General features: G+C 40.5%; 1 protein-coding gene across 6 annotated transcripts in view; it reads right to left on the minus strand.

The window, feature by feature from the left end:
- The window catches only part of DOCK3 (dedicator of cytokinesis 3), a 474,713-nt gene that overhangs the window by 160,793 nt on the left and 298,439 nt on the right, over window positions 1–15,481 (minus strand). For all 6 annotated transcript variants that reach the window (XM_029052765.2, XM_029052763.2, XM_029052762.2 and 3 more), the window contains exons 11-12: window positions 10,147–10,207; window positions 8,512–8,659 (exon numbers count right to left, since the gene is read on the minus strand). In XM_029052765.2, the coding sequence (XP_028908598.1) occupies window positions 8,512–8,659; window positions 10,147–10,207 (209 nt within the window). The remainder of the gene's footprint in view (window positions 1–8,511; window positions 8,660–10,146; window positions 10,208–15,481) is intronic.

Raw genomic sequence — 15,481 nt, forward strand, 5'->3', positions numbered from 1 at the left:
TACTGACTGATTGCTTATCAGGGAGAAAGCTTAGCTGTGATGAGACTTGCTGTCTCATTATAATCTCCAAAAGAAAGCAACTCTCGTTCTGTTCTCCAGTTTTAGATATGATTGAATAGAAACTGCAATCTTGCTTTGTTTTGAACATTTTGAACATTAAATGAACCCAGGGTCTTTAGTCAAATTGTTAGTGCAGCTAGTTGTGTTTGATCCTCTTGACATAAGGACCATGAAAACACTACACTTTCAACTATCAGAAAATATAATCTCTTGGAAAATAAAATCTCTTGGAGAAGAGGCACATGGCTCAGTGGAAAGAGCCTGGGCTTCGGAGTCAGAGGTCATGGGTTCGACTCCTGGCTCTGCTACTTGTCAGCTGTGTGACCATGGGCAAGTCACTTAACTTCTCTGTGCCTCAGTTACCTCATCTGTAAAATGGGGATTAACTGTGAGCCTCACATGGGACAACCTGATTACCCTGTATCTACCCCAGTGCTTAGAACAGTGCTCTGCACATAGTAAGCGCTGAACAAATACCAACATTATTAGTATAAATGCGACATTTTACCTTGTTAGTTTCTCGCATTTAAATACAACCAAAATTTCAACCACAGAGGTGAGTTATGACCAATTTAGGATCATTTAAAATTCATTATAGATCAAAAGTGGAGTTATTTTGAAAAAACACCACTGATTGGTTTGGGCTTGAGAGTCGTACCTTTGAAAGTTCCATTTGCTTTAAACTTCTTGTTGATTGATTTGTATGCTTCATGTGGTTAGTACTAAGAAAAGGGCTTATTTTCAAATCACAAAATGATTTCCATCATTCCTCAAATCTTATAAAGGCTGTTTAAAACAAAGACATACATGACTCTACATAGGAACACCAAAATGGCCTGGAGAAGCTGCATGCCTAGTGGGTAGAGCACAGGTCTGGGAGTCAGAGGACATGGGTTCTTAACCTGACTCTGACACGTATCTGCTGTGTGATCTTGGGTAAGTCACTTAACTCTCTGTGCCTCAATTACCTCATCTGTAAAGTGGGGATTAAGACTCTGAGCCCCACGTGGGACAACCTGATTACCTCCTATCTGCCCCAGCGCTTAGAACAGTGTTTGGCACATGGTAAGCGCTTAACAAATACCATTATTATTATTATTAAAGTGCCATTTGCTTCGAAATTAAAGTTCAGAGGTGGTATCACAAATGGCCACTAGAGAGAGCAGGAGAGGGAAGAGTTGTAAAGCCCCCTGTAATTTTATTTTTTTAAATAAAAATTTTTTTAAATGGTATTTGTTATGTGCTTACTAAGTGCCAGGCACCGTATTGAGCGCTGGCATAGATACAAGCTATTCAGGTTGGACAGAGTTCATGTCCCACAAGGGGCTCACAGTCTTAATCCCCATTTTACAGATGAGGTAACTGAGGCACAGAGAAGTGAAGTGACTTGCCCAAGGTCAGTCTACAGGCCAGAAGTTAAATGTTCACTCTCTTACTTTACCATTCACTACTGAGTAGGGTTATTTTGCCATTTGATATTGTGTGCTGTGGGTCAAATTCTTTCAAACAACACAGGAAAAATATTTTTTTCCTTAATTAACAGAGCTTTTTGAAGTTTGACATTTTATTAGGGAATGTCAGATTACTTAAAATGGAAGAAAAAGGGAAGATCAGTGGGATAGTATCCACCATTTTAGCAATGAAAAAGGATCCACTTCTGGAAGGGTACCAGGAAAAGGGCACCTCAGCTGATAATCGCAAGTTGGCCTAAAGGTGATCCTAGAGTCAAAGGAAATCTGCAGGCTCACAGAATATCCAGCCTTCTCTTTCCCAGATAACTCACACTAGCTCCTCGCAGATGGGGAGGGGGATACTCCCAGTATCTCACCCTAAGGGAAGGTACTAAAACCTTTTAATAATAACTGTGGTATCTGTTAAGTGCTTACTCTGTGCCCAGCACTCTACTAAATGCTGGGGTAGATACAAGATAATCCCAAATGGGGCTCACAGTCCCAGGGGGAGGGTGAACAGGTATTTAATTCCCATTTTACAGCTGAGGAAATGGAGGCACAGAGAAGTTAAGCGATTTGCCAAAGGTCACCAAGCAGACAAGTGGCCTAAGGATCTTAAGTAATTTCTCAAGGCAACCAGAGGTTGCCAGAGTCCAAGTCCATTCAAGTGCTTAGTACAGTCAGTGCTCTGTACACAATAAGTGCTCAATAAATATCACTGATTGAATGCATGGTGGTGTCAAATGCTTGGGTAAGGTCTATAAACACAGTATAGAGGTATTGCTGCAGTTCCCTACATCTCTCGATTCAGATAATGGCATCTTTCAAATCCTGTGTCATCTCCTCACTACAGCAGCAAATATTACGTTGCTACTGCAAGCAACTCAGCAGAGCCAACAGGAAATGGAAATAAGACCCTTTCTGCAGCAGTTTACTGGGGGAGGTGCTACATCAGTTAGGTTTCAAGCTGATTTAGAAGGAAAGCAAACTAGAACATTTAAATTTTAACTAAGGTTCAAACACGAAGGGGGCAGAGTGGAAGTCCTTAGGGCAGGTTTTGTAAGTGGGAGGCTGGTGGAAGGAGCACCTGCTCCCCAGAGAACAGATTTATTCTCTGCAAGAAAGGCTGGGTGAACTGGAAGAAATGAGGAGCAAAAGAAAAGGGTTCACTGACAAAGCTTTCGGGGACTTTGCAAAGCAGTCTCATCAGAAGCCTGTCAGTCTGGCAATATTTCATCAGGTGATCAGCAGGGGATGCTGAGTGTAATCCTGGGAACTTGGCCAGAAAATTGAAACCAAAGAACCTGAAAGTAGAAAGCACGGATAGACGGAAAGAGACAGGAGTCCCTGGGGTCTGTATATATATTTTTTTAAATGTGATCAAAAACCCCATCCTGTACAACTGGAGATGAGTCTCTTGAATGTAGTGGGTTTTCAGCTATGACACAGAAGTGTTCCACTTTCTCCACAAGAGCCCTCGGGATGCAGAGGAGGATGAAAACCCTGAGAAAGGAGAACGTTTAGCTGGCAAGGAGGGAGATGACCCTTCCTTCCAAATGGTGTCATGGCATCATCTTGCAACTACGGCATTACTCTGAGGAGCAGACTACCCTCAGGGTAAGCGGAAACATGTAGTGAAATTCAATCAATAGTATTGACTGAGTGCTGACTCTGTGCAGAGCACTGTTATAAGCACTTGGGAGAGTACAATAGTGTTTCTAGACAATTCCTGCTCTCAGGGAATTTATAATCTAATGGGGGAGACAATAAATTACAGGTAGGGGGAAGCATCCGAGTAAAATCGATCAATGGAATTTATTGAATGATAATAATTATGGTACCTGTTCAGCACTTACTATGTGCCAAGCACTGTTCTAAGCGCTGGGGTAGATTCAAGTTAATCAGGTTGGACACAGTCCTTGTCCCACATGGGGCTCACACTCTTATCCCCATTTTATAGATGAGGTAACTGAGGCATAGAGAAGTTAAGTGACTTGTCCAAGGTCACACAGAAGACACATGGCAGAGTTTTTTAAATTGGGATTAAGACCGTGAGCCCTATGACCAGCCTGATTAGCTTGTATCTGTCCCTGTGTTTAGTACAATGGCTGGCACATAGTAAGTGCCAGGTACCATTAAAAATGAAAAACAATTCTAGGGGGCCACTTCACTATGGCAAAAGATAAAGAGGTAAAAGGTGTATTCAGGGATGAAAAGGACATAATTGCCAAAAGATTCAATTATTTACTTAGACCTTTTATTAAGAAGATTTAAGAGGGATTTCCACAGGCTGATAAAAGTCAGGCAACTGGCTCAAATTGTGGTGGGAAGTTGTGGAGTTTCAGGCAGTGTTATGTGTAGTTTATTGTTTCAAACAGTCATGTACCAGAGAATTGGGGGATCATCAGTGTGACTACCTTGTACAAGAAGAGCTCCAGAGATGATCCAGAAAAGTATAGTCTTGTTTCTATACCTAACAAATTAGAAAAATCTATAATTAAGTTTGGGCTCAGTGAGCACTTAGAAAAGCACAGCCTGTTTGGGGGCCTGGGTGGGGGAAAAAGCACAGTATCTGTAAAGGAAAATCATGCCTCAGAAATCAACTGCAGTTCTTTGAAGAAGTCCATTGACTGGCAGCTTCTGGAGGGCAGACTGTGTCTCTTACTTTGATTGTGTGCTCCTGATCATCTAGTAGGGTGCTCTGCATATAGCACATGTTCAATAAATATTAAGGAATGGAAAATACTAGATTATGGATGTTTAGTGGCACAGATATTGCAGGTGACCTCCAGATAAAGAGGGACTTGCGGATTTGAGCTTGTTTTGTTTTATTTACAGTTGTTTCATTTTCACTTGTGCCCATAGGCTAGGAAAAATGCAAGCATTTTCATAGATTAAAGTCTTTTAAATTGAATAAAGAAGCCTCTAAACCCTAATCTCACTGGAAGGAAAGTCAAATTGAACATGAGCTGAGCTGATTAAGGTCCCGTACTTTCAGGGTATTTATCCTCCTAACAAAGGGATCTTCATTTAAACATGTCATAATATCTTGAAGCCCCCTGTGAAAGTAAGGCAGTACCAATCAAAGAAAAAGAGAACACGTGAGTAGGGAATAGTGAATTTGTGCAGAGGATAGGAAAAAGTGCCCGTGTTCTCTGGCCTGCTGGACAAGGACGAGCAGGAATTAGGGAAAGAGAATCAGAATAGGAATTGTTTTCCTTTAAGTAGTAATTGTATTTATTAAGTACCTACGGTATGCAAAGCACTGTACTAAGAGAAGGGGAATACTAATAATAATTATGGTATTTGTTAAGCGGTTACTATGTGCTAGGCACTGTTTTAAACGCTGGGGTAGATACAAGCCAGTCAGTTTAGACACAGTCCCTGTCCCACGTGGGGCTCACAGTCCCATTTTACAGATAACTGAGGCACAGAGAAGTTAAGTGACTTGCCCAAGGTCACACAGCAGACAAGTGGCAAGTGGCAGAGCCCTGACTAGAATCCAGGACCTTCTGACTCCCAGGCCCATGCTCTATCCACTAGGCCACAGGTCCCTGGTTCCCCAGGAGCTCATGATCTGTGAGGAGGGGGTTGGTGACAGGCACATAAGGATAAGAGAAAACTGAAGTAGAAATGACAAGGATGACAATCAGTAAGACAAGAGCAGTAAGGCCTGGTGGCTGGAGGAGCAGGGTTTCAGGCACTTCATGGCTCCATCTAACAGTCACCCAAGTAATGGTAGCAGCCACCTTGGCTGTAGCCTTCCCAACGTACCAAAGAAACCTGCGCTTTCCTCTTAATGCAGAGTTTCCCTCCATTCCTCCCCTCCCCTCTTCTGAGGGTGTATCTACTTAAGAGTGTGAACCTGTTGAAGGGGGTGGGGAGGGAGAATTATGTCAAAATTAAAGCCTCAGAGCACTCTACATTTTGAACTCTCAAGAATTGTGTAAAACCAATGCAGAGAGGCAGTGATCTCTGCATCAGCCAGGGGCTTTCTGTAAGTCACTTAATGATCATCTTGGTCAAGAGAAACAGCCAAGAGCCTCTTTCTGAGCTTGCTTTTTCTATAGCAACAGTGCCCAGTGGGCATATACCTGGTTATGAGCGACAGAAAAGAAGTAAGCAGTTTTGTGTTGAGATTTACTGAGACCGTGAGCCCCATTTGGGACAGGGACTATGTCCATCTAATTATCTGTATCCACCCCAACGCTTAGAATAGTGCTTGACACGTAGTAAGCCCTCAACAAGTACCATAGTAATAATGATAATCATAATAATACCTAAACCAACTTTACATCATTCAGAATCCGTTTTATTTTCAATACGAAATGTTCCTTGAAAATGTGGTGGTATCGTGAAGGGTTGTACCATGAGGTAATTTTCCCATGGACTTACATCACATTTACATTTATACTATAAATAGGGAGCCCAGGCCAAAACCGCTAGAAAAGTAAATATGAAATGCCTGTATTTGCCAACTACTGTTAAGCATTACTAAACTCTTGTTTGAACTTTGTTAAAGTAATTCAAAGCATACCACCATCACATTAACTAAATGAGGAGTTGTAATTGGACTGTGAATCTTTGCTAGAGGTTACAAAAGTAGAAGCTTCTTCTTTTGACCGTGGTAGTGATTTTGCAATTTAGCTGAAGAATTTGTCCAAGGGATTGCTGAGGTATGAAACAATTATAACAACTGTATCCCCTGGTTGTATGTATCATGGAGTGGCTGTACCTTGAGGAAAAACGTAATAATGATGGTGTTTGTTAAGCACTCACTATGTGCCAAGAACTGTTCTCAGCACTGAGGTAGATACAAGGTAATCAGGTTGTGCCACGTGGAGCTCACAGTCTTTATCCCCATTTTACAGATGAGGTAACTGAGGCACAGAGAAGTTAGGTGCCTTGCCCATGGTCACACAGCTGTTGAGTGGCGGAGCCCGGATTAGAACCCACGCCCTCTGACTCCCAAGCCCGTGCTCTTTCCACTAAGCCATGCTGCTTCTCAATCAAATCATAACATCTGTATCTCCAGCTTTTATGCGCCATGGGGTGGCTGTATTCTGGGATGTGCTTATACTCAGTCCAACATACCTACGCCCTTGAAGGGAAAATAATAATAATAATAGTTATGGCATTTGTTAGATGCCTACTATTTGCCGGGCACTCTACTATGCAATGGGGTAGATGCAAGCAAATCGGGTTGGACACAATCCCTGTCCCACGTGGGGCTCACTGTCTCAATCCCCATTTTACAGAGGAGGGCACTGAGGCCCAGAGAAGTAAAGTGACTTGCTCTAGGTCACACAGCAGACAAGTGGCGGAGCCAGGATTAGAACTCATAACCTTCTGACTCCCAGGCCCGTGCTCTCTCCACTATGTTATGCTTCTTTGCGCAAGACTATAAACTTGATATTAGTCACCAGTTACAAAACATATATAGAAATCTCATGTATAGAGCACAGCAGGGATAGAATCTCCCATGGTGGAAATGGGCACTAAACCATTTCAACCTTCTGAAAAAAAAAATGATGAGAACACTGAGAATGGACACCTTCTTTCCACGATGCCTGTTTACTTGTTTTAATGTCTGTCTCCCCCCTCTAGACTGTAAGCCCGGTGTGGGCAGGGATTGTCAATCTTTATTGCTGAACTGTACTTTCCAAGGGCCTAGAACAGTGCTCTGCACACAGTAAGCACTCAATAAATATGATTGAAAGAATGAATGACTGAAACAATGTCCAGTAATTAAAAGTGTGTAAGATTTTCATCCTTGCAAAATTCAGCTATAGCAGAAATCCAATCATCAGCTGGTAAATCCTTTAAGCCCAGAGTCTACTTAAGGAGCAAATATTATTTCCTACAAAATTCATTTTCAAAGACTCATTCTATAAGAATTGGATATTTTATACAGCCAAATAAAATGTGAATTTATATCACACATTGGTTGAAGGAATCCAATCACACGCAGTCAAATCATTTGCTGTATAACATGCATTTCTTGAGCCTATTTGAACGCTGTCTTGCACTTTTTACACTATTTTCAAGGGGAAATTTAGTCTCTATTAACCCCTCAATCTAGCTAAAAAACACATTCGTTCTGAAAATAAATTTAGTTTGCTCTTTTGAATCAACAAGATTCCCAACCAAGTTGGGAGAAGGACTCACACTTCAATTGTGGTTATGACAAAATGACATATTGAAGGTGAAAGCACCTCTCGGTGTTGCTTTTAAGGCAATTAAGCCTGTCAGCACAATTTCAACAGGTATACCATTCAAACCCAAATCTGAAAGAAAAATGTGAACTTAAAGGAGCTACTAGTAGAAATAGACAGGAAGAAGAAATTACAAGTGAGATGCAAGTGGAAGGATGAGAGAGGTTGATTTATTCACAAGTTTTAATAGCTTCTTTCAAAGGAAGAAAACAGATCAGGAACCAGGCACCAGCACCTGTAAAATTAATGGCCTCCCAATGTACAGCGATAGTCCGTGACTAAAGTCAAGCAGGGAAGGATTAACAGTCAGGACCAGAATCTGATCCTACTCCAGTGAAATACAAAACTCTCTGAGAAGGTAGGAATGGAGCATTTTCATGTAGTTTGCCACATATTGCCTATGTTAGCAATCATATAGCGTTGACAGTATGAAGGCTGAATCTAAACAGAACTGTGTATTAAGATAAATCTGGATCGCTATACACTACCAGTTCATGCCTAAAGACTCTGTAAAGCTGAGCTGGGAAGGTCTCAAACTGAAAAGTGACATTTCTACTTGTAGGGCCTTTAGAAACCTATCCAAGCTCATGGAGAGCACCACCGGGAAGAACCTAGAAGCAGAAGGGGGGCGGTGATTTTAAACACCTAGGGTAGAAAGAAGGACATTTAAGGTTTCATGAAATCCCCAATAATCATTTTTTCTGCCCCTCTCACTATTTCCCCCAGGTCTCCAGAGATTACAGCATGAAACAATCAGGCCTACATTTATTTCCACTTGTACTCACGTGTAAACTTTGAGAACAAAATCTTTATCTTCCTTCAATTCGGAGAGTGACTGAAGAACATCCACGATGCTCAATACTGCACAACCGTAAGGGCGACGGTAGTGCAAGTGGGCAGGGCCCTTCTTGGAATCATTTAGCAACATGCGACCTAGAGCAGATCAGAGAACACGATTAAGATGCTACACATACCTTTCCGACCGCCCCTGCCTAACATTTACCTAATTATCTAAAACGGATTTCTATGGTAAACGCGTACCTCAACAATATACTTTTGGTCCCTACACATCAGGGGTGGTCAGTGGTTCATCATAAATGTCAAGGAGGACTCTGGCTGCCAAACTGTGGTTCACGGGACTAAGCTCATTATGACTTGCAGCAGTGTGGCCACCCCTGGTATATATTTTTGGACATTTTTACCATCAATCTCAATATCAGTTTTTTGGTAATCTAGGTGTTTTTTCAGGACACTCCAGCATAATGTTAAAGATGATTAAAAAAGTTATCAAAAATATTAAGTATTAGAGCTTCAGCATATTACCTAGAACGTAAAAACAGACTCCATCTGACCATTTGGTCTAACCATTGTCTCTAGCTGACCATTTGGTCACATCCCTATATGGCTAGTCAGACCAAACAAAGTAGTGTTTGGTGCCTCCAGTTGCTATGGCTTCACTTATGGTAGCAAGCACTTGGCAGTTAAGTGTTGTCTAGGGAAATGATTAATTTGTGTTCTTCTCAACCACATATCACAAAACACTTGGCATCTCATTGGCAGTCAAATGAGCAGTCTCAGAGAACTCGAAAGGCCCTGTGAGGTTTTGGTTCCAAGGTGATTGATTCCCCAAGGATTTGGTTTTCAGGAGTGCAGTACTGGAAGATGCAGATATGACACCAGATATGACTCCGAGTTTATCCTCACCAACCCCACAACCCACACACAGTTGCTTCCAATGCAAATATTCATTTTACTGTTGAGTGCCTCCAAAATGTTAAACAGTATTTACCTAATGGAAAAAATATAGTGTACCTCATGGAAAGATTTAATTGCCTACCTGAGTGATGGTAATCTTAATAATAATAAATGACAGTAATAACAACATCCCTTGTTCTGTTGAAGTGCTAGCCTGCAGAGCCACAGACACTTTACTAGTCTTGAATGGGAATGAGCATGTAGATGTCATAGTTTTGTCTCCCAACCAGTAAGTGCCTCTTCACACCTGATGATATGAGTGAACTCCAAACCTTTCCAAGGTGCCTTACCTCCTTCAGACCTTAAGGACACTATAAGGATCAGAGTGGTCTAGAAGAGTTAATACATCTACAAAGGGTGAGCGATTCATTCCTGTCTTTGAGGCAGTAATGAATTGCTCCCAAAGTGTATGAATACAGTCCTTGACTAGATTTAGTCATGCTTTTATATGCACTGTAGACATATATTATGGGCTTTCTACCATTAGCAAAAGAGTGCAGATATATCACAGAAAACAGCTCATTAAAAAAAGATTTCCCCTTCCTTACCCAAAACGGTAAGCTTCCCTCACAGTCAAATACCTGTTGTACAGCTGGGGCAGAGGTTTGATATTTCAATAGTGCAAGGTTTGTATTTTTAATTTTAATCAGTAGAATATACTGTACCTATTCGGATCACATGGGCAACTATATATAAATCTCTCTTCATATCTTTGCTGCTTAGATCCTAAAAGAAGAGAAAAATATTTAAGTAATTCATGTCAAAGAGCATATATACAGGAATACAACACATATTTCAGAGAGACTTGACTTCACACATCCAACTATTTCATCCAACACAGTTATTTCCACTGTATTTTAAACTGAATGGTACCTGTAATTATCACTAACAATTTATTATTATACATCTGTCTCTGAAGTGAATTAATGGCTTAATATGCAACTACCTGTCAGGCTTTCATAAGAGATATTTAAACTCTTCACAGGGTATGATGGGATAATCAAAAAGGCTTATAATGAAACGATCAAATAAATTAATACAAAGTAGGCATCTTGGGCTCTATGACATGATGTTTTGCACTGATATTGTGTTGATATTTAAACACGGACATTTCATGTTCCATTCTATTCATTCCCTTTATTAAAAAGGCATTTGAATTTTTTTTAAATTGCCATTGTATTTCAATGCTCATTAAGGAGATTGTAACAAAATTTTCATTATAGTGAAATCAAAAACAAACTACTGTATTCATAGATCACTTGGAAAAATGCAAGCCGATTGCAGGCTGGAGTAAAACAGACCTGCCCAATACAGCAAACAATTCAAGCAAATACCGGCTGAATTCTCCCTGCATCAACTGACATCTCAATATGCAGAAGGCTTATAAACTTCAAACTGGTTCCAAGGAGAAGATAAACACAATTAAAAGGCCAGGCCACACATACTCAAACTGATATAACTTCACAAGAAATTTGTCTTCTACTACTGTTTTTGATAACTGAGTCTAATGAGCAAATCTCAAATGTGGTTAAATAAAATTGATTTGTGCTCTTTTCCAAGGGATTGGGTAGGATTCTGAAAGTTACTAAGTAGCAATTAAATAATAGTAATAACAATACAGCATATTATAGTAACAATAACGAGCTACCCATTTATTTGCCATTATTGTCTGATTTTCCCTTTGAACCCAAAATAGAATCACACAGAACTAGATGTGCTGGGTCCAAACCAGGCAGCTAACCATGCTGGTTAAGAGAAATCTGGTTTGGTGGACAGTGTTTTTCCACTTCATAGAGTATGTTGAGCTACTCAGGGACGCAGGTAAATAAAAGGTGGTTTTCCTTTCTCCTAGAAACACTATCTAACTTGCTTTCACTGATCTTGTAGGGATCCCTTAAGTCTCAAGTTTGGTTCCCCTTCTATTCTCATTCTAGACCCACTCCCCTGAAGAACTCATTTGCTTCTACAACTTCAACTACCATCTCTAAGGTGATGGTTCCCAAATCTACCGCTCCAGCCCTCACCTCTCTCCTCCTCTGCAGCTTAGCATTTCCTCCTGCTTTCAGGACACATAATAATAATAATAATAATGATGATGATACTAATACTGATCATAATACTGACATTTAAACACTTACTATGTGTCACGCACTGTACTAAGTGCTGGGGAGATACAAGGTATTCAAGTCAGATGCAGTCCCTGTCCCACATGGGGCTCTGCCACTGGCCTACTGTGTGACCTTGGGCAAACCACAACCTCTCTGTGCCTGGCTCCCTCATTTGTAAATTGGGCACAAAATATGTGCACTCCCTCCTCCTTAGAATGAGAGCCCTTTTTGAGACTGAGATTGGGTCCAATCTGATTATTTTGTATATATTCAAGCACTTAGTACATAGTAAATGCTTAATAAATGTCATGATAACAATTGTCAGGCAAGTCATAAAATGGTAATTGCAAGGAAAAAAAAGATGACAATAAAATCAGCATTGCAATAAAATGAAATGCAAATTCCCAACTGAATGAAAAAGCATCTTTCTCTGGGGTATAGTTCTTCCTTTTTGAGAACTACTGAGATCCAGGCTTGAAGAAAAGGAAAGAGCTACAGAGAAACAAATTTTGGTGATTACAAAAGGAAATTCATGTTCATTTAGTCAGGAATAAACCTCAAAGGATTTCACATCAGTGTGGCCTTGTGGAAGAAGATACCTGTTCTTCTCCTTAGACCGTGAGCTCCATATGGGGCCTGATTATCTTGTATCTACCCCCAGAGTTTAGCACAGTGCTTGGCACATAGTAAGTGCTTAAATACCACAATTATTATGATTATATCTTACATACCTCATCACTTAAGCACTAACTCATGTACATAGCCCTCATTTCCTTCTTCCTACCTGAAAATTATTTTAGTGTCTGTCTTCCTCTATACATTATAAGTTTCTAGAAGGAAGGGATCAAGTCTATTCATTCTATTGCACTATTCCAAGCACTCAGTACAGTACTCTTTACCCAGTAAGGGCTTAATAAATACTACTGATTGATTGGTTGAAAAGCTTAATTCTGGTTGAGAGAAAAAGCATACTGCGAGCAATATAATATTCAAGATTTGTCAACATTAACAAATTTTCTCTGCGTTCAGCATTTAAATAGCTGGTTCTCTAATTACATCTTAATAATGCTCACTTTGGAAATTTTAAATGTAAAAGCCAATCTGCATGGTAGAATTTTTTTTCTGGAAATGTCCCTTTCTGTCTTTAATAGAGACCCAGCTTTCAGGTACACTGACAAAAGAGATCACATCCAATTCAAATTGCTAGCAAAACATGGAGGGCAAGGGGCAATACATTTAAAAATCCAATTTACTTGACAGAAAAAAATATTATGTTAAAGCACATTTAAAAAAAATCACGTGAACTTTACATGCTCTAAAGAAAATATGTGCAAGGTATTTGATAACTTTTAATCCCAATAAAAGCCAAACTAAGCAGTTAAAAAAGTTTTGGAATTTCTTTAATTGGTTGGAAAAGAGCAAGCCTCCTGAATGACTAAAACAGGGAGTCACGCACAAAGAAACCAACAAAATCACCCTAACCTCAAAACAAATAATCCTGGAAAGGAAACCAGGAACAAGAAAAGTTTATGTAAAAAGCAGTAAGATGGCCTGAAAGGGATATACATTGGCTTTCCTTTCTACTTATTTCATCTTCCCATTAAAAAAAATGGAGCCATTGTTTAGGCTCAATGTAATTTTCTGGAATGTGATTACATCTCAATACTCTTCATAATGAATTCTTTCAAATGGTAGTTTTTTTTATTATATGGTCTACAAGTAACAAGAGGAGAGAAGGTAATGAATGCCCAATTTTATTCCAGGGTACTTAGGCACTCCAATCAGTTTTGTTGTGCAGTTTTGCATTTTCTCAGCCAAGCTCATAAAAATCAAAGCTGAAAGGGACTTCCAGAAGTCATCTTGTTGAGGTCTACTTCTGAACAGAACAATACCTGAAATTCAAAACAGATGGAAATTTCCCTCCAAACACGGTTCCACAAGCTCCCTCAGTACCCTGCTCTATTGCTGAATTAGCCTCTTACTGATGTCTAACCTAAATTTTGCCAGTTGCAATTTAAGCCCATTTCCTTTTGGATTGTTCTCAGTGGATATGAAGAACAGCTGGTCAGCAATTGCTGTATAATAATATTTGGTGTATTTGAAAGTGTCCCTCAACTTTCTCTTCTCCAAACAAGTAATTTCTATACTAAGGATCTGGTTTTAGGGGAAAGAAATATTTCCATCATTTTTTTTCTTTTTCCACAGGCACCTGGCCAACATTTCCAGGGGTGTTTTTTGAAGTAGACCCTGGGGAAAGAGAGGAGAATGGAGGAGAATCAAGTTAGTCCTATTGTCTTCCAGTGGGAAAGACACACTGCAGGTTCTTATCCTTGGTTTTCCACAGTAAGAAGCTCCAACTTGGTTGTGGCCTAGACAAGCCAATATTCCAGGCAGCAGAACCTTGATCCTTCTAGCCTAGAAGCTCGTTGTGGGCAGGGCACAAGACTACCAACACTGCTTTACTGTACTTTTTTATGGTATTTGTTAAGCACTTACTATGTGCCAAGCACTGTAGTAAGCACTGGGGTAGATTCAAGCAAAGTAAGTTGGACACAGTTCCTGTCCCACGTGGGGCTCACAGTCTTAATGCCCTTTCTACGAATGAGGTAACTGACACAGAGAAAAGTGACTTGCCCAAGGTCACACAACAGACATGTGGCGGAGCTGGGATTAGAACCCAGATCCTTCCGACTCCCAGGCCTGTGCTCTATCCACTAGGCCATGCTGCTTCCCCTAAGGGAGCAGAAACAAACTGGAGAACCCCCAAATCAATCAATGGTATTTACTGAGTGCTTACTGTGGGCGCAGCACTGTACTAAACGCTTGGGATAGTCCAATAGAGTAGGACCCTTGTCTCCATGCTCTTGTTCATGATGCTAAGGAAGGAGGGAGCCCAAATAGTAGGGAGAGGCTGGCTAAAAGATTTCCTAAGCATTCAAAATAACATCTCTGATGCCTCAAAGAACCTCAGTGTCTGGATGTCAATCTAACTGACCACACAACCTGAGGCTTTCATACCTTCCCCAAAACCCACAGTTAGGATAAGTGGCTTCAGTAGAGCCCCAGCATCTGGGCAGATTGGAGGTCTTTAACCAGAAAGACCTGGGTTCCAATTCTGGTTCTGCCACTTGTCCGTTGTGTGACCTTGGACAAGTCACTTCACTTCTCTATGCCTCAGGTACCTCTTCTGTAAAATGGGGATTAAGACCGTGAGTCCTATGAGGGACAGGGACTGTGTCCAATCTGATTTGCTTGTATCCACCCCAGTGTTTAGTACAGTGTCAGGCACATAGTAAGAGCTTAAATACCACAATATTATTATTTAACGAGGGGAGGGCAGAACTGCCGGGATTGGATCACTGATGAAATAAGAGTGAGTCAATCAATTGTATTTAATGAGTGTTTACTATGTGCAGAGCACTGTACTAAGCTCCTGGAAGAGTACAGCAGAGTTGGCAGACACGTTCCCTGCCCACCAGGAGCTTACTGTTTAGAAGGAATGTCTGAGGAAGTGATTCCATAAGCCAGTTTGCCTGCTAACAGCTCAAATAAGAGGTCTCAAGACTTGCTCTCTTCAACTACAGTGAGAAATACCATTTACCAATAGATAGGATCTCAGACTTCAAAGTGAGACTGAGCACTCCTGCTTTTAAACAGCAGGAAGAATCTACTTGGATGCTTTAAAATAAACTCAACTATGCAGTTTCCCTAGCTTAGACTTAATATAAGGGATTCCAAATACTGCAACTTTTAAGCTCCCAGTCCCTATCTTCCTACTCTTTAATCTTTTTTTTCTTTTTGGATACTCTCTTTTTATCTCTTAAAATGCTGAGCTCAAATGAAAAAGACTAATATGAAGTTTTGACTTCATTAGTCTCTGAGTTGCCCAACA

The sequence above is a fragment of the Ornithorhynchus anatinus genome, chromosome X2 (assembly GCF_004115215.2).
Source record: "Ornithorhynchus anatinus isolate Pmale09 chromosome X2, mOrnAna1.pri.v4, whole genome shotgun sequence".
NCBI classification, from domain to species: Eukaryota; Metazoa; Chordata; class Mammalia; order Monotremata; family Ornithorhynchidae; genus Ornithorhynchus; species Ornithorhynchus anatinus.